General features: G+C 38.2%; 1 protein-coding gene across 1 annotated transcript in view; it reads right to left on the bottom strand.

The window, feature by feature from the left end:
* ALK (ALK receptor tyrosine kinase) overlaps positions 1 to 26416 on the bottom strand; it is a 1046930-nt gene that overhangs the window by 94950 nt on the left and 925564 nt on the right. Inside the window, exons 10-11 of the mRNA XM_051976205.1 lie at positions 19462 to 19556; positions 19161 to 19298 (exon numbers count right to left, since the gene is read on the bottom strand). Of these exons, the coding sequence (XP_051832165.1) occupies positions 19161 to 19298; positions 19462 to 19556 (233 nt within the window). The remainder of the gene's footprint in view (positions 1 to 19160; positions 19299 to 19461; positions 19557 to 26416) is intronic.

Here is a 26416-nt window from a genome sequence, read left to right as displayed (position 1 = left end):
TTCTTAATGTCATGATCATCTTTGAGAATGAAGGATAAACAACAACAATAACAGTAGATCTGAGTATGTCATTGTCCTACTCAATAAATTCCAGTGGCTCCCTATTACTTCCAAAATCAAATATAAATTCATGTGTTTGCCTTTCAAAGTCCTTCAAAACTGGATTCCATCCTGCCTTTTCAGCCTTATTACATATTATTTCATTCACATCAAGTAATTAAGCAATAAACATTTATTAAATACCTACTGAGTGCCAGGCACTCAGTGCTAAATGCTAAGATCTGGGGATACAAAAAAGAAGCAAAAACCAACCATTGCCTTCTAGGATTTTACAGTCTAGTGGGGAAGAAAACAGGCAAATAAATATATACAACACAAATTATAACAGGACAAGGCATTGGAATTAAGGGAGGAAGAGAAAGTTTCCTGTAGAAAGTTGAATTTTAGTTGGGATTTAAAGGAAACCGAGGAGACTAGTAGATGGAGTCGAGGAGGGAGAACATTGCAGCCGTGCAGGAACATTCTTTTCCTTCACCTCAGTCTCTTGGATTTCTAATTTCCTGGACTCAAGTATCACTTTATGACTGAAGTCTTTTTTGGTCCCCCTCCACCAGCTGCTCATGCCTTTACCTCCAGATTTGCTTTCTATTTGTTTTACATATACATGTACATTTTGTTTTTTCTGTTAGAATGTAAGTTTCTTGACTGTTTCACTTTTGTCCTAGTGATTAATACCGTACCTGATACACAATAGGTGCTTAATAAATGCTTATTGATTCATTGGTTAATTAGTATAGGAGGAGGTAAAGTTATGGAAATTATTAAGTGTGTAGTGGGCATAGTAATGGGAACTAAGGTTTTTAATTGAGATGAGGTTGATGACTCTCCAAGAGCAATTTCATGCTGGGGAAGAAAGAAAAGAAAAGGGCAGTAATCCAAGAGTTTGGGAACATGTAGCCTCCCTCATTTAAGTCTAGAATTTTAGATAACCTTCTTACCTCAAGGGGAATGTCATTCTTTGGGAGAAGCTAAACCTCATGTAGTTCTCTAATTTAATAGCTGTACTTGGATTTTAAAAAGGGAGCTATCAGCTATTCACTCACATATTTGAATTCTGGTTAAAAAAGTAATAGTTATTGGGCTTTCTAACAAATCGGCTGAGAGCCTAAGAACATTATGAAGTAGGCATTTTTATCTCTAGTGTCCTACCATCTCTGTTCTTGGAGTCTTTGTCCCTCTGGTACCTATGCTCCCCTCAGTACCTGGTTACTATATACTCTCTCTTTCCAGGGCCTGACACTCTGGCATTTTATGTGGGCTCATTCACCCTTCTATTGTCCCTTAATTACCAAATCAAATTTCCATCTCCTCACTGTTCCATTATAGCTTTTTTTTTTTTAACAGACCCAGTAAGTTGGATAATCTCAGGGTCTCAGAGACTTCATATTTACCTTGTATTCCTCTCAGAAAACTCTAGGTTGATATTCTAATTAATACAAACAGATAAATATTTGATCACTTAAGGGCAGGTCTTTTTTCTTGACCTTCAAACCCTACCTACTTTTCATCCCCAAGACCCGAGTAGATGTGTACCAATGGGAATTCCAGTATTTGTGGGGCCCAACACAGCCATACATCATCATCATTATGGCAACTAACATTGAACACTTTGCAAATGGGAATAACTGTGTTGCCTTTTAAGAGAACATGGGAAAAAAAGAAGGAACTTCAGAAAGATCAGAAAAGAACAAGTCCCAGTAAACACAAGTTCCTTGAGCTATTTGAAGATGCTAAAGTCTCAGTTTCCTAGATAAGTATCAATTACAGCTATTTTAGAAGTGATCTTGATTAGAAGTGGGGACTAATTGGCATAGGCTCTGGGCCTTTGGGGGGCCTGGATTCTATTCAGAACTCTTTTATTCTATAGCTGGTGTGACTCCACATAAATCATTTCACTCACTGGACCTCAGTTTGTCTCACCTGCAAATATATTCTCTAAGAATCCTTTTGGTTAACATGTTAATAATAATAATAGCTAACATTTATATGGGGATATGTGCCAGGCACTGTGCTATATACTTTGTAATCATTATCTCATTTGATCATCACAACAAACCTGCTTGTCCCCTCAGCTCTGATTCCAGCACCTTCTGTGATATGGAGGTGCCCTAAGGCTTCCAAGGCTAAGCCAGATGGTCCTACTTTGGATGGTCCTACCAAATGGGATGGGCTTTAAGTATGGAAGCAGGGATGGATCCCAATGGATGTCTTTTAAGGACCAGCATGACAAAGTTTGGAGATGTCCATCAATAGATTGACTATAGAGTTCATTGATGTCTGGATGCCCCTTTTCCTAAGAAGGCCCATATTAACAAAGGGAGGATTTTAATACAAGGAATTCATAGCTTTAAGAAATATTAATTCCTTGCCCTCCATCAATCTCTTTCAAGGATTCATTTTATTCTCACTATGAAACCAGAGTCCTTATAACATCTCCAGTGATCTTTGGGCCCCCTTCAAAGCCCCCAAAGCAGGAAGCACACTGTTTTCCACACTCTAGCTAGAAAAGCCCTTATAGAAAATTGAAGGGAGATCTATGTCTCATTCTCTGGTGCTTTCTCTCTAAACGAGCCCACTGGAGATGTCAAATCCACCCAATGGCCTTGCCTAGAGGCAAGAATGATCTTTTTGTGCTTGTGAACAAATTTCCTTCCAAGTCTTTGGAATATGTGCAGGAAGCTTCCTCCTCCCTCTCTCTTTCTTTCCTCTCTTTGTCCCTCGTTCTTCATTTTCCTTCTCTTCCCTCCCTCTCTCCAATAACTGAAGAGAGGAAATGACATGTTAGCTGGAAGTGTTAAGGAGGCAATTAGATGAAACTATGGGTCTTAGTAGTTGCATAAATAAAGAAGAAATGAGAGAGGGAGGGAGTTTCAAAGAGAGTTAAAGATAAGAAATAAATGAAACTATCTTGGTAACAAGGAAGATAAAAGAGAGAAGATACCAGAAGAGAAAATGGTAGGGAAATAGGAAGGGGAGTGGGGAGAAGAGGAAAGAAGAATGAGAAGCTGTTCCCTGTGCACAATGCTTCATCTTCCATCCCAATGAATTTGCATAGGTTATCACCTGTGATGCCTGGTATACACTGCCTTACTCATTTTTTCCTCTTAGAATTCCTGTTTTCCTTCAAGACTTAGCTCAAGAGTCATCTCCTTCACAATCTTTCTGAATCCCCATTGTCCCCCCAATTGTTAGTGTTCTTCTACCCTGAAATCCCCTCATATTTATTATTTCATTCATACCTTCTACTTATTTATATTTTTCTCTAAATAGAATGCAAGCTTTTACTAATTTCCTGTTTCCTAAATTCTTGAATCTCAGCCCTGGAAAAGACCTCAAAGGATCTGTCACTGAGAATTAGAAGGCTACATAGAGGTTCAGTTCCTCTGTCAGAAAGATCTAATGAAATTATGTCTGCAAAAGTACTTCATAAATGGGAGATCTTGCAGCTTATGCTGTGAGCATAGGTCCAATGTCCACATAAGACATTATGTAACTTCTGGCAACTTATATATTTAGATTTGGAACAGAAGGGATTTTAACTGGTTATCTAATCCAATGACCTCATTGTACAGATAAGTAAACTGAGGTTAAGTGATTTGAGGTACACTTCAAGACTCAGTGATGGCCAGAATATCTGTTTTCTAAGGACTAGTCTGGATTAATTTGTAAGGAATTATTACTTGGTTGGCAATCAGGACATAAATTATTTGGGTCAAGAAACTTTCAAAGACTATCTACTAAGCTGGGCAGAGATTGTGATGTGTCTTGGTGGAGTGGGTGCTCTCTGTGACAGAAATTATAGATTTTTGAAGAATAGAAATAGATGCTATTGTGATAATGATAGGAGCTATCTGACAGGGTGGCTGGGAGGGAATCTTAAAGCTTGATATGAATGTGAGTTATCATGGTGAGTGACAGTAGATGGAAGTCACCTCCAGGAAGACATCTGCTCAGTGGAAGGAAGAGCATTCTAACAATTAATGCCAATCCACAAAATAGAATGACCTGATTTGCTCAGTAGTGGGTTTCTTATTTTGGAATGGGGGTAAAAGGGGTGGAGAGGGTTGTTATTTATTAGCATCTAGAGATGTGCAGAAAGGAATCATGCTTTGAACAAGGTCTATATTAAATGGATTCTACATGCTATATTATAGTGCTGGATTTGTGTCCAAGAACACCATGGTCAAATTCCATTTCTGACAATGACCAACTATGGTGACTTTGGGAAGTCACAGAAACTCTTAGCCTTATTTTTTTCATCTGTAAAATAGGGATAATATCTACAGCTTAGAACTCAGAGTTATCATGGGATCACATTTAGAAACCACTTTGCAAACCTTGAACTGTCTGAGAATGTTCATTATTAGCATGAGGATTCTACTGCAGGATTCTATTTTTCCTGCTCAGTTACCATTAGCCAGCAGTGGTGGTCACTCATGGTCTCCAGGGTCCTTCAGGCTGGTTTCTCAACAGTCCTTCCCTCCCCCATGTCAGTCCTACTTTACCTCACATTAACTCAAGAAGAACCTTCAGCACATAAAAGGCCACTGAAGCTGGGGAGGGAAACACCCTTGGGGGCTGAGCAGAGCCAAGTGGGACATGGAATTGTATCTTAGAGCCAGAAAATCTGGGGAGGAATTATAATTAAAAGCATCCCTCCCAAACAAATAATGCTTAGCACATTCTCTTATGATGATGGAGGAGCCTCCTGCCTGCTGAGGAGACAGCAAGCTTAATGACCTTAATCGAGGCATGCTGAGCTCGGAGTTCCCAAATTTATTATTATACAACCTTTCCCTGAAGCAAATGGGGGAAATGTTCCCTCCAGTAAGTGTGGGATGAAAGTCAGAGGAAGATGGATATTTGAGGTTGGAAGATGTGGAATTCATTCTTCCTTTTTTGTCATAGTTTTGTCATAACAGTTTGGTGGAAACCTCTGGTTCTGGGGTAAGAAGACCTAGAGTCAAATCATGACTCTGTGTGACCTTGGGAGCAAATCATTTCACTTTCCTGGACTTCAGTTTTCTCATTTTTAAAATGAAGGGATTGGACTGGATGGCCTTTGGGGATTTATGATGCTGTTTCTATAGATTACATTTCTATAGATCTCTGATTAATACAATGCACCATCTTCATGACAGATAACCCAAGGAAGTAGTAGAACTTGATTTTTATCCTTACTGTGTAGATGAGGAAACTGAGGTTCAGGGAAAAAGAGTTAACATGGCTGGTAGGCATCCAAGTTGGGATTTGAACTCAGGTCTTCAGATGCTCAAATATAGGATTTTCTTCTACTCCCAATGAGCCCAGCATTACTATTACTGTTATTATTATTGTTGCTTTAGACTAGATTTGTTCTTTCTTTGGTAAAAAGAGATCCCATTGAGCAAATTCCTTTTGCCAAAGCAAATCAGCATCTCTCTACTAGGTCAGGTTTTAGCAAGGTGTCTGCCCCCACCCCAAAAAAGTTAAGTGTCCTGCCCAGGATCATTCTATCAGATTGTCTGTATCAGGGCTTGAAGCTGGGTCTTGCTGATGAACTGGCTGATTCATCATCCATTATGCTAGGTTGCTTTTTCAGTGCTTTATTTCACAGGAAATTCTAACCTCATCTTTTGGTGACAAGGTACCTTCTAAGCTCTGTAATGTGGTATTTATTATCTCTAGAAAGAAAAATGCCACTTGCTTAGACTCAAGAGAATTGCTTTCCCTGCTGTCTCTTAATAGCTGCCATCTAATATTTCCAAAGGGCTTAATACTTATGATCTCATTTGATCCTTGCAATGTCTTTTTGAAGAAGATATTGTTATTATCTCCATTTTACAGGTGAAAAAAATTGAACTATTAAGTGATTAGTTCAGGGTTGCAGAGTTAAGAAGGGTCAGGGATGAAATTTGCATTCAGTTCTTCCTATAATATACCAAAGTGTCCCTAGACCTACTGATTCTCTTTGGAATCTCTGTCAATGTGGGGGCATATGTATATGTCTATATATATAAATATATCTTTTCTTAACTGTAGTTTGCTTAGGAGTGATACTTAGGAGGATGATTCCCTTTGAATGAAAGAAAGTTATATGTGTGTCTATGTGTATGTATATATATATATATATATATGCCTATATCTATATATGTACAAATAAATACATGCATTCTTAACTATAGTCTGCTTGGGGGTTGTGGGGGAGGATGAAAGGGGGAAAGAATGAAGTAAATAATGTGCACAGCAGAGAACAAAAGAACAATTTACAAGGAAGTAAAGAAGAGATAGATACTCATGAATATAATTTCTTCTATTAATATATATGTATATACTTTCTTAAAAGTGTATTTGTTGTTATATATTTTGAATCTTCTCTGATGTTCAGCTGGGCACATGATAATATTCTCTTTTGTTTTGTATTATTTTTCTGGGTTTTTTTTGCTTATTCTATTTCTTCAAATAAAATAAATTTGGGGAAAAAAGGAAACCGTCAAGTGTCCATCATCCAGGTGCTTTCCCCAATTAGAGTAGTAGACACTACATTCCATGATATGGACTGATCCCTGGTTATCTAGATATGTGACCTGGCAAAAGGCTAAGAATTGGAAAGGACTTTAGAAGTCACTGAGTGCAGTCTCTTTATGTTACACATGAAGAAACTGAGGCAAATAGGAGTTAAATGACTTATCCAGAATCATACAGTTAAATAAGCATCTGAGGCAATTCCTGACTCTAGGTCCAATACTTTTTACTGTGCCATCTAGCTGCCTTTAACGCTTATTCTCAATTGTTAGTATTATCTTCTGGAATGATATTGTAAGTATAAATGAAGAATAAAAATTATTAAGTACTTGCTAGGCAGCATGCTAGGCAGATAGAACATAAATACAAAAGTGATACAGTACCCATCCTGAAATAGCTTATATTCCCACGGGTGAAATAATACATATGATGGTTTTGACAAGGGAAGGAAGTATTGGTCCAGAGAGCTCCCGGGTTTGTGAGAAAAGCCATCAGGTGGATAATTCTATTGACAGTAAATTATTCTATTAATGGTAAAAGTGGAAGGTGAAAGGGCAGAGCAGAGAAGCAATCCTTGTAGGAGCATGGCAGATGGCAAAACGCCCAGGTAGATTCTGGTGTCCTGGTAGATATCTATGGGAGGTATGAAGCGATTGCATCTTTTTTTCAGATGGATGAGGAAACTGAGTTTGAGAAATTAAAAACTTGCCAGGTTCACTCAGCTGGGATGTCTGATTTGACTCTATCTTCTCATATATACATGAGAGATGACAAAGCTTTCCTAGACCTGCACAGTGAGATAAGGACAGGGTCAGTCACCAGATTCCCAGGTCTCCTAACTCCCAGACCAGTATTCTTTTTTACTTTTTTATCTTGTCAGAGACAACTTGACAAAATGCATAAAGGGCTGAACTTGGAGTTGTAAAGATCCAGGTCTGGATACTGAATATTGAATATTCAGATGATTAATATTTGAGTGGCCCAGGCAAGTGACTTAAACTTCTCAGAGCCTCAGTTTCCTCAACTGTATAAAGGGGCACTATACCTAGAATAAGGGGCTTATAGGATGAAGCTCAAATGGGACGTCATATATAAACACTGTGAATCTAAAAGCTCTGTAGAAGTGTGAGCTATAATTATGCTAATATTTTCCAATGCCATAGTAGGCCATATTCTTCCTGGCATTTGGGACCTTTCCTCATGTTCTAGAGTTACAAATGAATATTTCCTCTTTCAGACTCATAAATGGTGCTCCCTGGTAGTCTGCATAAAGGCCACTATATTTATCAAGCTCTTGGGACTGTTGCTATGTTGAAAACACACACACACACACACACACACACACACACACACACAGACAAAATGAGCAATCATGAATAATTAATTATCCTTTAGCATTTCTTTTTCCTGAAACAGCACATCAATTTGGGTAAATGGGTAAATGATAAAGAGAGAAGATACAGTAGTAAAAAAATACACACACACACACACACACACACACACACACACACACACACACACACACACATACATACTGCTTTTAAGAATCCAGAGAACTGGGCTGGAGTTCTAACTCTGACACTTACTGTCCCTGTGATCTTGGGCAAATCACATTACCTTGTGGATCTCAGTTTTGTTATCTGTATTTCAGGACTGTTAAGGTTGCTCTCAGCTTTAACATTCTTTGAAAAGTTATCTGAACTAAAGATGATTTGTACTTAGGGGAGAAATGTGGATCATACGGATGTGAGTGAGGGTGAAGGGGAAGGAAAGAAGGAAGGAAGAAGGACCGAAAGAAGGAAGGAAGGAAAAAAGGAAGGAAGGAAAAAAGGAAGGAAAGAAGGAAGGAAAAAGGTAGGAAGGAATGAATGAAGCAAAGGAGGAAGGAAGGAAAGAAAAGGAGCAAGTATTTATTAAGTATCTATTACATGCTAGGCACTATGCTAAGTGTTGGTGAAATAAGGAAAGGCAAAAGACAATCTCTACCTACAAAGACCTCACAATCTAATGGGGAAGGGGAGCAGCTGGTAAACAAGTATGTACAAACAAGCCAAATTCAGGATTTACACAGGGTTTAATAAAATAAGGGATTTTGACTGTGAGTTCCAGCTCTAAATCTCTGATCCCTGCTTTGCCCAAGATTACCCACATAGGCAAAATAAGGAACTAAACCTCAGTATTCCAGATCAAGGCATCTTATCTTGCACTGAATTATTGATGACTATGTGGGAGATGAATTTGAAAGATAAAATGATAGAAGTAGGAAAAACTATTAAGGAGACCAGGTCAGAGATGAGAAAAGTCTGATTTAGGGTGGTAGCTGAGTGAATGGGGAGAATGGGACAGAATTGAGCTATATTATGGGGGAAGACATAATGAGATTTAGCAACTGATTGGATATAGGGATGAAGGGAAAAGAAGAGTTTTGGAAAATTCCCAAGTTAGTAACCTGGAAGACCAGGAAGATGTTGGTACCCTCAACAGAACTAAAGAAGTTTAGAGGAGGGGTGAGTTTAGGGGAAAAAGTGATGAATTTAATCCCCCATAAAATAAGATAGAGAAACATCCTGAAGTAAGAGATAAAGGGCCAACCTTGGAGTTGAGAAGGTGTGGATTCAAATCCTGATTCTAAAATATACTGTCTATGTAAAATTTGATAAATCTTTGATTTTTTTAAGCTTCAGGCAAGTCTCTCAGATTATTAATTGAAGAACAAGTACCCTAATTTGCATTGGTAAAGAGAGTGCCCTTATAGAATTCCTCCATACCAATTAAATTATGGGCGTAGTTCAATAAAATAAGGAGGAAAAAGCCTAAACTATAATCAGACAAATTTTCCTTTCTCAATCTATTCAAAACTTCTGGTATAAAGCAGTTCTGAAGATGGACAGTAGATAGGATTTTATGAGCTGTTTTCAAAAACACCTTTTTTTTTTTTTTTTTTTTCTGAAATGGACTTAGTGAAATTGGAAGACAAATCAGCAGTGAATCCTGAATATCTGAAAAGATCTGGGCTGAGAGATACTTTAACCTAAGCAATAATTAGCAATTTTGGAGTCTAGGCAAGTATCATGAAGCACCAGGGGCAAGCAGTTCAAAATATGTCCTTGAAAAAAACCTTTGTAATTCATGATTAGAAATAACATAAGAAGTAATTAAGAATGCAAGACTGATTATTTTCTTTGAAAACTACATTCCCCAGAAGCCTGTAGAAATTTCTATTTGAAGACAAACTGTTTACTATGGAGTCTCATAAATAGGTGCTATTAAAATGCTCATGATCCTTTAGTTTTCATACTTAAATGATTGTTTTTGGCAACTTGATATGAAACTCGGTTATTTGTATTCTTCTGAAGACGTTATTAGGTTTATGTGTGCCCCCTCTATTTTGGTGCCCTGGGTCAAAGTCTGGTTCCCTCCATCCTAGGTACACATCTGCCTCCAACCTTTAGAGGAAGACACATAATTTTAAGGATAATGTTCCAATGGAAATAGCCTTCTTGAGTTTTGTCCTAGTTTGGCTCCAATGATGTCGTCATGCCCAGGAGGGTATGTTCAAAACTTAATGACTGAATGGCTCTAGCTACAAATTCTATTATCTCTAATAGTTGTTCCACAGTGAGTGGATAATGTATTTAGCAGAAATAGACCCAATCAATTTATATGAAATATATAAAACTTTTCAATTGGCACTGGCATCTGCTCTTGAATAATGTCACTGTATGTAGAAAAGGACAGCCTGTCACCCTTACTTCTGAGGATGTTAAAAGTGTCACAGGTTAATTGAAAGAGATAGGGGAAATAGAATTATTTCTTTACTCTACTTTCCCTTAACCCTAAAAATCACAGAGTCTTAGAGCTGGGATGATCTTTAGAGATCAGTTAAGTTCAACTCTCTCATTTTACAGATGAGGAAAAGTCAATGTCCCAACCCTTCCCTGACCCTAAATAATTCATAGTCATTGGATCATAGGCTAAGAACTGGAAAGGGCCTAAGAAGCCATCTTGACTAGCCCTCTTATTTTGCAGATGAGAAAGTTAAGGTCCAGAGGGCTGTGCCTTGCTAACAGTCCTATGAGTAGCAAGGGGAAGAATTGGGATTTGTATCTAGACATAGTGTGAGATAATAGCAGAACTGCTGCTACAGTTTAGGTCTTCTGACTTTTTCATTCACTGTTCCTGTCTATAATGTGATAGTCCTTTTTGTGCTATTTATACTAAATGATATTACAGTGTGCTTATTTGTATGTTCCTTTGAAATTCTCTGATTGGTTTTATTCATTCATTTAAACATATTTCCATCCATTCATCCATCCATTTATCCATCCATGGATTTAACAAAATAGTCAGTGAATAGCTGGATATGTGCACGACTTTGATAAATACTAAGAGTGATACAAAATATAGAACTTGGCAGGTTTACCCTCCAGACCCTTACAATTTAGTTTAGGAGCCAAAGTAAAACAACAAGACCTCAAGCAAAATAGTTATTTATTACTTGTGGAATAAATGAAAAAAAATTCACATTAATTGTTGTTTAGTCATTTTCAGTCACATCCAACTCTTTGTGATTTTTCTTGGCAGAGATACTGGAATAGTTAGCTATTTCTTATCCAGCTCATTTTACAGATAAGGAAACTGAGGCAAATAAGATTAAGAGATTTGCCCAATCACACAGGTTGTTCTGAGGCTGTATTTGAACTCATGAGGATGAATCTCCTGACCTCCAGGTCCATGTTCTATCCATTGTACTGTCTAGGAACTATCTCACTTTCATCCAGGGTTACAAATTTAAGAAGTATAAATGTAATATAGCAATCACATTGCCAGAATGAGAGAGCAGATACTCTAGGGACTTAGAGAAAGGAGAAATCATTGTGGGCTGGAGGAATTGGGGAGGATTTGTGGAAAAGATAGAAGTTGAATTGGAGCCTGAGTCAGAACAGGATTCACATATGAAGAAAGAAGCAGAATATTTTCTTTGTCAAACTCAAACAGTACAAAATGGAGCTTGTTATTATTGTTCCCAAACCTCCCCCCCTTTTAGAACTTCTCCCTTATTGTTAAAGGAGTTGTCATTCTTGTAGTCTCCAGGCTCATGCCATTGGTATGACCCTTGTTCCTTCACACCCTTACTGTACAAAGACACTCAGGTGACAAATCTTGTTTCTATGTCTAAGTTCTCTCATCTGGTCCCTTCTTTCTACTCATGCAGCCACAACCCTAGTTCAGTTTTTCCTCATCTCTAACTTGGCTTTCATAACTTGCCCATTAGGTTCCCTTAATCAAATCTCTCTGATTTTAATTTTCTGCAAATTTCTGACCATCTCATTCACTTACTTAAACTCTAGTGGCTTCCTATTACTCCTAAGATTAAATATGAACTCTTCTTTGTGGATTTAAAGGCCTTCTCAAACTGACCCCCAGCTCAACTTTTTAGCCTTAGAAATTATTTCAGATGACTTCTCTTTCACAAAGACCAAGCTGGTCTTCCTGTTCCCCCAACAACACTTTCTATCTCCTCTCTCCCCCTTTCCAAATGACCTTTTTGCATATAGTTATTTTGCACATGTTGTTTTCCCTAAATTTTAAATTTAAATTTCGTAAATAAATGTCTGATTCTTGAGGGTCAGGATTGTTTGATTATAATACATTGTGTGTGGTATGCAGTAGGTACTTAATCAATGCATAATCGATTAGGTGATTCTAGAAGGAGGATCACAGGAGCAAAGAGTAAATAGGGCATGTAAGAGGATACATCTAGAATGGCCTCCTCAAAGCAGGATGTTGGCAATATAAGATACCTTTGGAAAGGTAGATTGGAGCCATATTGTGAAGGGCTTTGATTACTAAACCACATTATTTGCTTTCAATCCTGTGTATGATATAAAGTCAAAGAAAGGTTTTGGGCAGGGGAGTGACAGGATAAAATTGATTTTGGTACTATACAGCATGGATATGAGCTAGAGAAAGCAGGGTCAGGGAGACCAATTAGGAGATCATTTTAGTAATCTAGGCATATGGTGATGAAGCCTGGAATAGAATTTTGGCAGTAGAAAAGAGAGAGCAAATGGTGGATATGCTATATAGTTCAAAAGAAAGAATCTGTAGAGTATTATATATTTAAGACATCATTGCATACTTTGGTCTGTATACCACCAACCCACTGGTGTGTTGAAATACCTCAGGAGAGAAGTGCTTTTCCCAGGTTAATTTTGATGGGATTAAATTATTGAGCAGAAAAGAAAGATTTTTTGTAAGCTGACAGAGTGAAAGGATCACAATCTGGAAAAATAAATATAATGATTCAAATAATGTAAACAGAAAAAAAAAGAAAAGAAAACTGAATGCTATGAAATGTACTATGAAATAATGATCAAGTTTGACCCTGGAGAAGAGCTGAGAAAATTACTTACATCCCTTTATTATAGAAGAAAGGAATCATAGGATGATCATAGGATCATAGATTTAGAGTTTAAAGGACCTCAGAGTCATCTAGTTTAGTGTTCTCATTTTATAGGTGAAGAAATTGAAGTCCATTTTGGTGAAGTGATTTGACCACACAACCCAAAGCTCACATAAGTAGCTGGCATGGGATTCTGATTTCAGGCCCCCTGACTCTAAATCTAGTGCATGTTCCATTGTACCATGCTGGGTATGGAATATTGCCTATACAGAAAGGTACGATGGGGTGGGTGATTTTGTTGAAATGCCTTCCCTTCTTTTCCCCCTTTTCTTTGTCTTTGTTATCAGAAATGACTCACTGAATAGGAGAGGGAGTAGGGATATATGCAGAAATGAATGTGCTATAATAACAAAATGCATAAATAAAAAGAAAAGAAACAATAAGCAGAGTTCTTTTAATATTATGTCCTTGAGGGTAGTACCAACCAGCCAGAAAGGCACAGACCAGAACAAAGAAAATCTCTTTTTGATGTTACAGCTTGAAATAACTTCCAATTGTTGTTATTCAGTTATTTTTCAGTTGTGTCTAAATCTTTGTGACCCCATTTGGGATTTTCTTGCTTAAGATACTGAAGCTGTTTGCCATTTTCTTCTCCAGCTCGTTTGACAGATGAGGAAACTGAGGCAAAGAGGATTAAGTGATTTACCCAGAATCACACAGTTACTAAATGTCTGAGGAAGGATTTGAACTCAAATTTTCCTGCCTCCAGACCCAGTGCTCCATACATCACCACCTAACTGCCCCAGACAATAATATACAGCCAACAAGAGTTTTTGGGGATGAGAAATTGTTGTTGTTTATCCTTCATTCTCAAAGAGGACCGTGACATCAGGGAGATGACGCCATGACATGCAAGTGAATTGGATGTGAGGGAGGGCTGGGCAAGGTCACCTGCTCACTCTCCCCTCCAGAGCCATGTGGGTCCAGTGGCCAGGTAGAGAATGAGGTGACTGGAGATGGTCCTGGATGCAGTGGGACACCATGGCCTTTTTTAACCTGAAGTCTTTAACAGATCTCAGTCTGACTGAAGCTATATCTATTCAAGAGAAGCAATAGGATGGGAGGTCCAGATAGGGAGCAAGGGCGATAGCAAAAGATACTTGAGTGGATTAACAAATTCTGTTCAATACAACAAATAATTTTTGACCACTTTCTATGTAGCAGTTGGTGTCTCTTTCTGATGACCTGGTCTTAAAAGCTCTATTAGTAGAGTTCAAGTTCAGTAAGGTCATGCTAAAGTGGCAAGTTCTCCAGGATAATCCTAGTGAGGAACAAAATCTTTGGTTTCTAGGGACTAACCAAACCAAGTTCTGAGAGAGTGCTTTTGTCTATAAAATGAACAAGATGGGCTAAATGACCCATTTAGTCCAGCTCTAAGTCTATAGCTCTGAGCTCGTGAGCTAGTGAAAAGGTAGTAGATAGGTGGCAGAGATCTCGACAATCTCTCCTTATATTTGGGATTGACAGTTCAGGTTGCGTCTCACTCTCAGACAGCCCATTCATCAATCTAGCATCTGCTCTATTAGAAAGGCCACAGGAAGAGAGAAGGTAGGCAGTGAGGAAGAAAAGCGGAACCAAGGCAGAATGAATTCAGTTCCTGAGGACTGTCTTAGGCTCCTCACCTGACCCTTGGTCCCCTTCATTGTCACCTAAGCTTTTGCAGAGAAGGGAGGGCTGTTTTACCTCACCACTCATTCCATTTATTTCAACCAAATATAGAAATACAATTCTGCAGTTCCCTTGATTGCATTATCCTGACCATTCAGTTAGTGTAATTGTATGTGTAAAGCCGACAAATGTAATTTTGCCAGCTTTCATGCTTGCCCGTTTTCTCTTTCAGCCCCTTCATCTGATTAGCTAAAGTGACTCAGAGACCTTCCGAGAAAGCTTCATGGAGCACCTGAGTGGACAATTTATTGGCTGAACATCCTAGTTAGCTAGCCCAGTTCAACTCAGTTTAGAAGACTACATTGAGACTGAGAGAAAATAATCCACATAATCCAAGACCAAGAATCTTGGGGCTTAAATTCTGAAATGGCTGTGTTGGAATCTATGGTTAGAAATATGGACTGTTCATTCATTAGCTCATTCATTTATTTGTTTATTTGCCACCAGCTACTCTGCTTAGTTTTGACTCCATTCTCTTCATCTTCCTTGTTGTCATTATCATCATCATCATCATCATCATCATCATCATCACCCAGTCCAGGATTAGCTCATCACCAGAAAACTCATCATCATGGAAATTGCTTCAGCTTTGGTACTCATACCTCATTAGTATCCTAAGTTACTTCTGTCTCTCTGATTGGAAGGCTAGAGGATAGAACAACAAAACTCTTCCCATAACCTCCTTTTATAGAAAACTTGAAATCCCAGTTATCTCTTTTGTCACCAGCTGCTGTGGTTAGTTTAAACTCTACTACCATCATCATTATGTCCCCGAATTGAGTACTCTCTGCTTTACCCATCTCCTGCTTTTTACTTTACTTTTGTCTATAATTTCCCCACATTAGATTACAAACTCCTTAAAGCCAGGGATTATTTTTCTTTTTCTTATTTGTATTCCTGTTGTTTAGTGCACTGCCTGATATATAGTAGAGAGTTAAAATGTTTATTATATCATATTAATTTCATTCATTTATTTATAGCATTTTTGAATCAAACAAGATATTCTATGGCAGCCTTAGGAAATTTGGAAAGTTTAGAGTGCAAATTCTTCTTTGTTCTGAGTATTTTTGTTATCACAGTTGCTCTTGCTTTGGTCTTATAGAGATTTTGAAATGCCTAATACTAATTATTTTGCCTCCTCTGTTTTCATTATTCAAGGGGCTAGAGTTTCATTTATTTCCCGTATATAGGAGAGAGAATACATGATAATTAGGTTTTCTTTTCAAAGTTCAGGGTTTTCAGGGTCTCAGGATAGAGGAAAGGGCATCTGGCGGCATTTCAAAATCTTCATAAACTTGGAACCAGAGAAACCTGTGGTCACTAAGGGGCCTGAAGCCAAGTGCCTGTGATCTCCAAGGTCACATTCATTAGCAATAGAAGCTTGACCAACAGTCATCATGAATGGATTATACATTATAATGTTTCCCAATCCAAATAGCAGCAGCACCCGGAGTCAAATACTTTTTTATATTCCAAATGGATGAGTAGCTGAGACACAAGGAGAATCTAGTTCATTGGAGCCTAATGTCTATCTTTCTTTTTAGGACCCCCCTTTTCTTTTACTTTTTCTTTTCCTGTTGCAGCCAATAATTTAATTAAAAACTAATTTTGAGTGGGAGACAAAGTCTTCAGAGAAGAAGCCAAAATAGCAGAAGTCTCCCTATGGAAATGCCCTCTCCTCGTGGATCTAACAATATTCCCAAGGATAATGGAAACTTTTGGGGGCTAAGTCTCTCTTCTCCAGGATTCTAGAAGAGATCTTTGTTCTGGCTCATCTAGAGCTCAGCCTGGGACTCCAGTAATGATACAATGTCATAATGTTCCAGGATGACTCTTCCTCAGCTGAAATACAGGGTTATGTCTTGAACCCAGAGAATTTACTGGAGACTGTCTTGGGCTGGTCAGACTAGAGAGGATACATCTGTTGGATTTCCTAGTTTTAAAACATAAATCCTAGAGGGCTTTGGATCAAAGCAGGAGAAGAGGTGGAGGAAACTTAGCAGATTCATGTTGGTGAATCTGAAAGGACTGCTCATCCCTACTTACCTGTTCTGTAGTAACAGGGAGCAAGAGCAACAGAGAGGGAAAATCTTTTTAGAGAAAAAGGAGGTGTTGTACCTGGGAATCATCTAATCTCTTCCCCTCATTTTACTATTGAGATAAGGATACTTCTTCCTTATCATGCAAATAGTTAGTGATAGGGCAGAAACTTAGAAGTCAAGACTTCTGGTGGTTACTCCAGTGCTTTCCTCCACAACATTGCTTCTGTTGTTTTTCAGTAGGCTTCATAACCATATTCTTGGATTTTCTTGGCAAAGATACTGGAGTGGTTTGCCATTTCCTTTTCAAATTCGTTTTACAGATGAGAAAACTGAAGCAAACAGGGTGAAGTAACTTGCCCAAGATCACACAGCCAGTAAGAGTCTGAGCACAGATATGGCCTCACACACTTATTATCTGTGTGGGCAAGTCACTTAACCTGGTTTGCCTCACTTTCCTCATCTGTAAAATGAGATAGCAATGGGAATGGCAAGCCATTCTAGAATCTTTGCCACGAAAACCCTGAATGGGGTCACAAAGAACTGGACGTGACTGAAATGGCTGAACAACAAAAATGTATGAAGTCATTTCAGTAAAGAGATGAGATTATTTTTTCTCTAGGAAAAAAAGATCTAAGTGAATAATGTGTTATATATGTGCTTCTTTGAGATATCTATGCCCAAGGAAAACTTCCCAGTTGGCCTATACTACCTATAAAATAGGCAATGCTATTCAAATAATAGCAATTCAAATTGCAAGCAGCAGGGCTTAGGAAGAGTTCTAAAACTAATTTCAAAACCCCTAAACTGGCTTTAAAAAAAAAGGACATCCAGTTTTATGCTTAGGATGGACAGACAATTTCAAAAGATATATCTGGAAAGTATTTTTGAACCAAATGGCAAATGAGATTTCATATTTCTTAGTTCATGGCTAGCACTAGAGGCATAGAAACCCATTGTTTTAAGAAAGAAATCCTAGGGTGGCTAGGTGACTCAGCGGATTGCGGACTGGGCCTGGAATCAGGAAGACATCTTCCTGAATTCAAATCTGACCTCAGATTCTTCCTAGCTTTGTGATCCTGGACAAGTCACTTAACCCTGTTTGCCTTGGTTTTTTCATTTATAAAATAAGTTGGAGAAGGAAATGCCAATTATTCCAGTATCTTTGCCAAGAAAACTCTAAATCCAGTCACAAAGAGTCAGACATGACTGAAATGAATGAACACGATAAAAGAAATTGTAGGGGAAAGCTTCATCAGATTAGGAATGCCTGGCATATAGTAACACTATTAAATGTTGACTTAAGAACATATTCTTGTTGACTGACTAACTGAAGAACCTAGATCAAGTTTTCTTGGATCATCTGTTCATTCATTTGTTCAATAATATCTATGATATGTAAGACACTGAAGATAATAGAAGGAAAACCAAGTGAACTTGCTCTGGGAAGTTTAGCTAGAACCTGAAGAAGCTGAAATTTCTCTATACTTCCCTGAAGAGAGCATACACTGGACCCAGAGAACCCTTACAATGTCCTTTACTTCTTCATTGAATCCAATTCTTGCCTAAACCAAAATTCCCTCTTTGTAATAGAATGTTTCATTAGTATTACAGCATTAGTATTTTTAGGAGACTTCCTAAAGAAAACATTATTAGCCACATATGCGTGACAGATATTCCTACCCTGAAGAAGTTCTCCCCTAGAACTTCTTATTTTTAACAAAGGGTTTCTCTGTCTCTAACCCTAGCTGTGAACCAGTAAATATGAATCTCACTTGCCATTTGGTTCAAAAATACTTCCCAGTTATAGAAAGAGAACTGTTGAAATTACTTGTTCATTCTAAGCACAATACTAGATATCTTTTATCAAGTTTGGGGGTTTTAAGAACATTTTCAGGCTGATTCTCTCCTTTTTTTTTTTTTTTTTGCTAAGGAATATGCATCCCTCAGTGAAGGAAGAGAGGAAAACTTCGTTCTCATATTCTTTAAACTTTTCCCTTTGCTTAGATTGCCAAGGAGATTTATAGAATCATGAAGTTTGAGAATGGGAGAGTATCTTAGGAATCAGAAAGTCCTTCCTAAATCAGAAAATGAACTTCCATTAAAATACCCCCAAGTAAGTGGTCATCTAGTATTCTCTGGAAGATCCTTAAGAAAAAGAACCTCTTGAGAAAGCCCTTTTCACTTTGGGACAGCTCTAATTCTTAGGAAGTTTTCCTGATTCTGAGTCCAAATTTGCCTCTTTGCAACTTTAATAGTATTTTGCCTTCTGGCTCCAAATGATAGATTTGCTTTCTCTCAGAGCTACACAGCTATTAAGCAAATTCCCCCCTCACTCTGCCTCTTAAAAAAGAACACAAAATATCTACCCAATTCTGTGGCTCTAGCAGAAATAAATGACTAAGTTAAGGTCTATCCTTTACCTGTTGGATCAAAGTTGAAGTTCTCCCCATGTGCACTCTCTTGGGATCTTGGATCTTGTAGTGACTTTTTATAGATATTCTCAAAGAGGTTGCTTGAATTGGGAGCTTCATCCCTTGATATTTTCTCTTCTCCATCGACTAGGAAAACAGAAGACACCATGGCATCTAGGTTAGGTGGAGCTCACTTAAGGAAAACAATGGAAAAATGGAATGAATTGGGAGGGGATTGTTAGGATTTGATACGAAGGGGGGAGAGGAGCTGGTGGCAATGAAAAGAATTAACTTTGATGAACTCACTTACTTGTAAGGTAACAGTCCAGACTGAGGGAGATGTTGTCAAAAGCAATGAAGGCTTCTGAGCCTTCCTCCCACCCTGTGACAATCTGGAGCCAAAATCTGTATAGGTGAAGAAGAACCAATGATGAGTTGTGATCGTGAGTCAACATTTCTTTAACTTGGCTTGGTAACTAAATGCCCCACATTTGCCAAGGTACCATTGCTTTAACCACAAGATCATAGAGCCACAGATTTAAAACTAGAAAGGCCATTCAATCCAAAATCCTTAATTTTACAGATGAAGCAACTAAGGGCAAGTCAGGTTAACTGGATTGCTCTAGATCACACAGCAAACAGATAGGCAATCAATCTGGAATTTCCCTGCACTCAGTTGGTACAAAGTCTATCCTCTTCTCAAGGAGGCACAATGATTGCTAGAGTGGAGTGGAACAATTGCTAGATTTGGAGTCAGAGGACCTGGACTTAAATCTCATATTTTTACTGAATGACTTAAGACAATTCATATTAGTTCTTTTTTCCCATGTGTATTATCCTATTCTAAATTTATGGCCCTAAATGTTAAATCAATATGTTTTATTTGTCTTTGATAACACAGTTTGGAGTCTGGAATCTGGGACCAGATCATCTGAGAAAAACCTTCCCTCTCAGGCCCAAAGCGGGTCAGAAGCCCCAACATGGGAAAAACTTCAGATCTTATATTATGGTAGATCAAGCTTTAATTAATGAAGTAAATATTAAGGGGTGAAACACACTGCCTCTAGGATTGTGGAAGAAACTTACTCCACATGGCTACTGTCATGCCCTCTCTTTTTTTTTTTTAAATAATTTTTTATTGATAGAACGCATGCCAGGGTAATTTTTTACAGCATTATCCCTTGCATTCATTTCTGTTCCGATTTTTCCCCTCCCTCCCTCCACCCCTTCCCCCAAATGGCAAGAGTCTTTTACATGTTGAATGGGTTGCAGTATATCCTAGATACAATATATGTGTACAGAACCAAACAGTTTTCTTGTTGCACAGGGAGAATTGAATTCAGAAGGTATAAATAACCCGGGAGGAAAAACATAAATGCAAGCAGTTTATATTCATTTCCAGTGTTCTTTCTCTGGGTGTAGCTGCTTCTGTCCATCTTTGATCAATTAAGGCTCTCTTTATCGAAGAGATCCACTTCCATCAGAATACATCCTCAAACAGTATCGTTGTTGAGGTATATAATGATCTCCTGGTTCTGCTCATTTCACTCAGCATCAGTTCATGTCATGCCCTATCTCTTGCCCCTTATTCTTTCTCTGGTCCATTACAGAATACTGCACAACTTCCTCCTACCACCTTCCCAGACTATGCTGTTTCTCTACTTGAACCATTTTCCTCTTCACTTTCTGTGAGACACAAGACCAGATTCTCTAGGAGAACAAGCATTTTCCTTTCTTGCCCATTACCCCTAGTTAGAATGACTTTGGTAACATTACCCCCATCACCCAGTTTGTCATATCCCTTCCTTCACTCCCCTGCTCCTAAACATTCTCTTGTGTCCCAAGTGAGAGACATTAAATTATGCTTCTGACTATAGGAAATAGGAGCAAATTGAATACCTACAATAGGCCACAGGGGCAAAGGAACTGATCTTCTTTTCACCATGTTGCCATAGTGTGGTTTGGGGAAAAGAGTTCTAAAAGGAAGAAAAGCAGCTTTTATTAAGTACCTACTATGTGCTAGGTATGATACTAAGTGCTTCACAAATATTATCTCATTTGATTCTCACAATTATCTGGAGAAATGGGTACTATTATTATCATCTCAATTTTACAGTTGAGAAAAGTGAGACAAATAGAGACGCACCCAGGATCAAATCTAGCTGGTAAATGTCTGATGCTGGATTTGAACTCAGATCTTCCTAACTCCAGATCTGATGTCCTATCCTTTTTGCCACAACTACTCTAGACTAAAGAGACTTCAGGCTTCCAGTTCATGGTCCAGTGGAAAAAGCACTGGCTTAGGAAGTAGAGAATCTAGATTCCTATTCTGGACTTACTAACTATGTAATCATTGGACAAGTGATTCAACCTCCTTATTCCCGAGTTTCCTTATATATAAAATGGGAAGGTGGTGCTAGATGGCCTCTAGAGTGAAGCTTCTTTGAGACCTTGATTTGTCACATATCCTTGATTTGCATACCCATGGGTCACTAACTCTATGGAGGTATATTCAATGATCTTGTTTTTAAAAACATTAAAAAATTTTGTTTCTTTTTAAGAAGTGTGTGTGTGTGTGTGTGTGTGTGTGTGTGTGTGTGTGTGAAACAATCGGGTAACTTGTCCAAGGTCATACCACTAATGAGTGTTAAAAGTCTGAGGCTGGAATTTGAATTCAGGTCTTTTTGATTTCAGGGCTGGTACTCTATCCATTGTGCCATCTAATTGCTTCCTCATTTTAAGAATATTTAAGATATTTTAAAAAAATTTTGTTTAAGATGGCAATATCTTAAGATGTTTCTTTAAGATTGTAATTGATAAATTTTAATCAATAATCTTTTGCTTTATGTTCATTTTCAAATATGCTTTTTGACATCCTTCTCCCCTAGAAGTCATCCCATATAATAAAAAAAAATTGAGAGGAAAAATCATTTCAGTGAAATAAAACAATATATTAGCATTGATCATATCTGGCAGTATATATAATTTTCTATACCCATGGCTCCCTACTTCTGCAAAGAAGGCAGAGAGTGCATTTTCCCATCTCTTGCTCTAGGCCAATCTTGGTCATAATAATTACATAATGTTTAGTTTTAGCTTTTGGGATTTTTTGTTGTTGTTATTCTTTCTATTACATTGATGAATATATTTGTGTCTGTTCTGCTCCCATTTCCCATTTTATATACTTCACCAGAATTTGCTAGATTTTTCTGAATATTTTATTTTTCATGCACATTTATTTAGTCTTTATCATGATACTTGTCAGGAGTTAGGGCTGTTATCATTCCCTATCTTTTGTTTCCCGTAAGTATGCAGTTTGCGCTGCTGACCAGATTGATTCTAGCCTTTTTTTGACTCAATAATGTACACAGGTTAAAAAGCACAAACTTCTTTCATGCCTTGTTTCCTCATCTCCCTCAAACAGGGACCAGAGGACCTATGGTCTTGGTCCCTTTTAAAGCTATTACAAAGATTAGTGAGCTGCTCAACACAGAGACTCAGAGCTAGTTGGAGAAAGTTTAAAAAAAGAAGGCAGAGATAGATATATTTTCCCCAGGTTAATGCTTTTGTAAAAGATCTAGGAAAGACCAGGCATCAGCTGCTTAATGCACTGGCACACGATTGGGTAATAGCCCTCCAGCCCACCTTTATGGCTCTGCTTTTTCCTACTGTCTGTTCCCTACCTGAAGTCATCATCTCCTGCTTATGACATTACCATAATCTGCCCATCAGCCAGCTGTGATGGCAAGGCCACACATGGATCTCTAGGGCTGTTACCAGTAGCAAACGATGCGCCTTCCAGGTGGGGAATGGGATCCTGAGCAAATAAAGTGGGGATGGGGGAGTGAAACACAGAGCCCATTCTCATTCCAGGATGCCCCAAGTAGGGAAAAGGAGAGTGACTTGCAGGCCGCCAGCCCCACTCCTTTTATTCTTTATGGCTAAAGGCGATGGTTTTCTTCACCAGCCAGTGGGCTCTCTTAGCATGGATGAGATGATGTAAGCTGGAGTTGGAAGGGTTTCAAAATAAAACTACTTTTTCAAGTGTTCTGTGAGCAGCTGCTGTTGAAAAGAGCTTGATTGACACAGGGAATTGCACATATTTTGAGGAAGGAACACTCATAACAATCAGGCAAAGCTCAATCAGATGTTGAGATGTAAACATGCCGGCAGCACCCCAGAGCTGCTGCTGTCAATCCAGAGGACTGTATGGAGATGTTCTCTTCAGAGTTCTAGAAAATGCTGGGAGGGAACCAATGAGCAGAGCTGACATGGGCATAATGGGGCTCGCAAATCAGGCTGTTTCCCTCTCCATCACATCTCTCATGTAAGTTCCTTTCCCACTCTCACTCAGCCACCATATTACTCAAGGTCCCTATCCCCTTTACCTAGACTCACCTGAGGAATAGTGGTCTCCCTGTCTCTAATCTCACTCTACTCCAATTCATTCTTCACACAGCAGTCAGAATGATTTTCCTCAGGTGTAGATCTGCTCATGTCACTCCCCTTCTCAATATCCTCTCTATTAACTTTAGGATCAAATATGGACTCTTTTGTTTGGCATTCAAGTTACCTTCTAGAGTTAGTAGGATCCATTATTACCCTTCATCCACTCCATGGTTCCCCCAAATTACCCTTATGAAGGTATCCATTGCCATTACTGTGTCTTTGCATTAGCTTTTTGCTATGCCTGAAATGTATTCCCTCTTTGGTTTTTTTTTTTTTTTTTTTTTTGGTTGTTGTTGAGGCAATTGGGGTTAAGTGACTTTCCCAGGGTCACACAGCTAGGAAGTGTTAAGTGCCTGAGGCCAGATTTGAACTCCCAACTTCAGGGCTGATGCTCTATCCATTGTGTCACCTACCTGCCCTGTATTCCCTCTTCTTAATTGCCTCATAGATTTCCTTACTTCCACCACGCATTGGTAAGAACATACATTATAGAAAGTTTTTCCTGATCTTCCCTATGCTACTAGTTCCCTTCCTTTGTAAAGTAGCGTTTATTTTTATTTACTTGAAATACATTTATTCTACAGGACCTTCTAAAAGTCTCAGTGCAATTTTAAATTTCAGAGAATTTGGTTGAAGATGAAACAAGAAGGCTGACCTATTGAACTTCACAGGAAAGGAAAGCAATATCTCTTCCACCTTCTGAGTCTCACCCTAAGAATATGGTTTCCCCTAGTCTAGTCCATGCACTGCCCTTTTTCTTCTTCCTGGGAAAGATTTACTCTCTAGCTATTTCCTTGGCTATACTCCTACATGATATTTCTCTGAACATTTATGGGTGGTAAAACAACAATATCTATCCTTGCTCATCAGATCACCAACAGTTATTTTTAATTCTCAGGGGAAAAGATATAAATAAATACAAGTTTCCCACACTTTGGGAAGTATAAAAATGAGAAAGCACTATCAATGATAATCTCTCTCATATACCTCTGACACACCCATTTTGGAAAGGGTCCTGAAGATTTTGAATAAGCAAATAGCTAGAACACACTCCTTTTCATTTTGTAATGTCTAATTCTCTAATATTCTAGCTCTTATGGATACCCTATGGGTGCACTTGCATAGCCTTCAGTGTGATGTGTTGGAAAGGACCATTGGCCACATTAGTACACTACTGGTATGACTATGACTCAGTTCAAAGAAAGTGATTAAAATGTCCATACCCTTTGATCTAGAGTTCACACTGTTAGTCATACTGTCTATACTAAAGATGTCAAAATTAAAAAAGATTCCACATACACCAAAATTTTTATGATTTTTTTGAGAGCAAAGAATTAAAAACAAAGTAGATGCTTTGTGGTAAAGTATTAAATTATCACTACACTGGAATAAATTATGAATATGACGAATACAGAGAAGGATGAATGAAGGCAAAGTAAAGTAAGTAGAACTAGAAAAACCATTGACATGATTACGCCAACAATATAAGTGGAAAGAACAAAATCAAAATTGAGTCTTATGATTGTAATGACCAAGCTTAGCTCCAAAGAAGAGATTTAAGATTTTACTTCTTTTCTTTCTTTGAAGAGGTTAACTGTGGGTACACATAATGGATTAACTTGATTAGTGTATTAGTTTTTTGAATTATTTTTCCTATCTTTTTTATTCTTTGTTATAAAACTTTCTGGGTAGGAAGAGGAAAGGATAGATGATGTAAAAACAAAAATATCCACAGAAAATTTAAAGGTAAGGGGGATGTTTCTAAGATTGGATTTGGAAGTTCTAAGTTCTATGAGAATTACTAGCAATGGATTTGAGTGGGCAAATAATCCTTCAAACACAAGTTTTCTCTTTTATGAAATGAGAGTAATTATAGTTGTAAAAAACTGAAGTGAAGAAAGTATTTTGTATATGCCAGTTTTATCAACACCATCATCATCATATTCTGATAAAGAACTTTGTAAAGGTTCATGTAGGACTCTCATATCCTAAACTCTAAGTCTTTCAGAAGCAATCTAGACCGGAGCTTTTTACTGTACGGGTCCTTGCAGAGTATGGATTTTAGACCTTATGGTTTAGATACTAAATTCTGAAGCAAATGAGAGAAAGAGCGAGAGAGCTAGAGTGAGAGCGAGAGAGAGAGAGCGAGAGAGAGAGAGCGAGAGAGAGAGAGAGAGAGAGAGAGAGTGAGAGAGAGAGAGAAAGAGAGAGAGGGAGAACGAGAACTCAGCTGGTTGAGCTGGTTGATTTAGAATCATCTATGAACTCTCCAATCTATTGAATTCTCAGGATCTAAGCAGGTCTCTTACTTGCTTCTCTAATGTTAGGCAATGCTAGACAATGGAAAGAATCCTGGACTCAAATCCTGCTCTTGTCATTCACTCCCTAGATGTCCACCAGGAGTCTTTTCTCTTTATTTTGCTAATCCGGATCAATAGAAGAAATGGATTGGGGCCCAAGGAGCCCAATTTTAGTTCCATACTCAATAAGCTTTGAAGAGCTAATGGCAGACGACCTGTGCTTCCTTTTTTGCTTCAGTGGTTCCTCTGGAAAATCGAAGTTTTTGTTATCTAAACTCTCAGTCCCGACTAAAGAACTTTCCTATGAGTATAATAAAATACCAGGTCCTGGAGAAGAGAGGACATTGATTATCTTTATCTTTGTATCCCAAGGATTAAACAGTGTCTTGTTTAGTTATTTTGTTGTTTAGTAGTTTTCAGTCATGTCCTATTCTCTGTGACCCATTTGGGGTTTTCTTGGCAAAAATACCGGAGTGGTTTGCCAATGCCTTCTCCAGCTCATTTTACAGATGAAGC

This window comes from Antechinus flavipes, chromosome 2 (assembly GCF_016432865.1).
Source record: "Antechinus flavipes isolate AdamAnt ecotype Samford, QLD, Australia chromosome 2, AdamAnt_v2, whole genome shotgun sequence".
Classification (NCBI taxonomy): Eukaryota; Metazoa; Chordata; class Mammalia; order Dasyuromorphia; family Dasyuridae; genus Antechinus; species Antechinus flavipes.
Note: the sequence above shows the minus strand (reverse complement) of the source record. Positions and strands in the feature narration are given on the sequence as shown.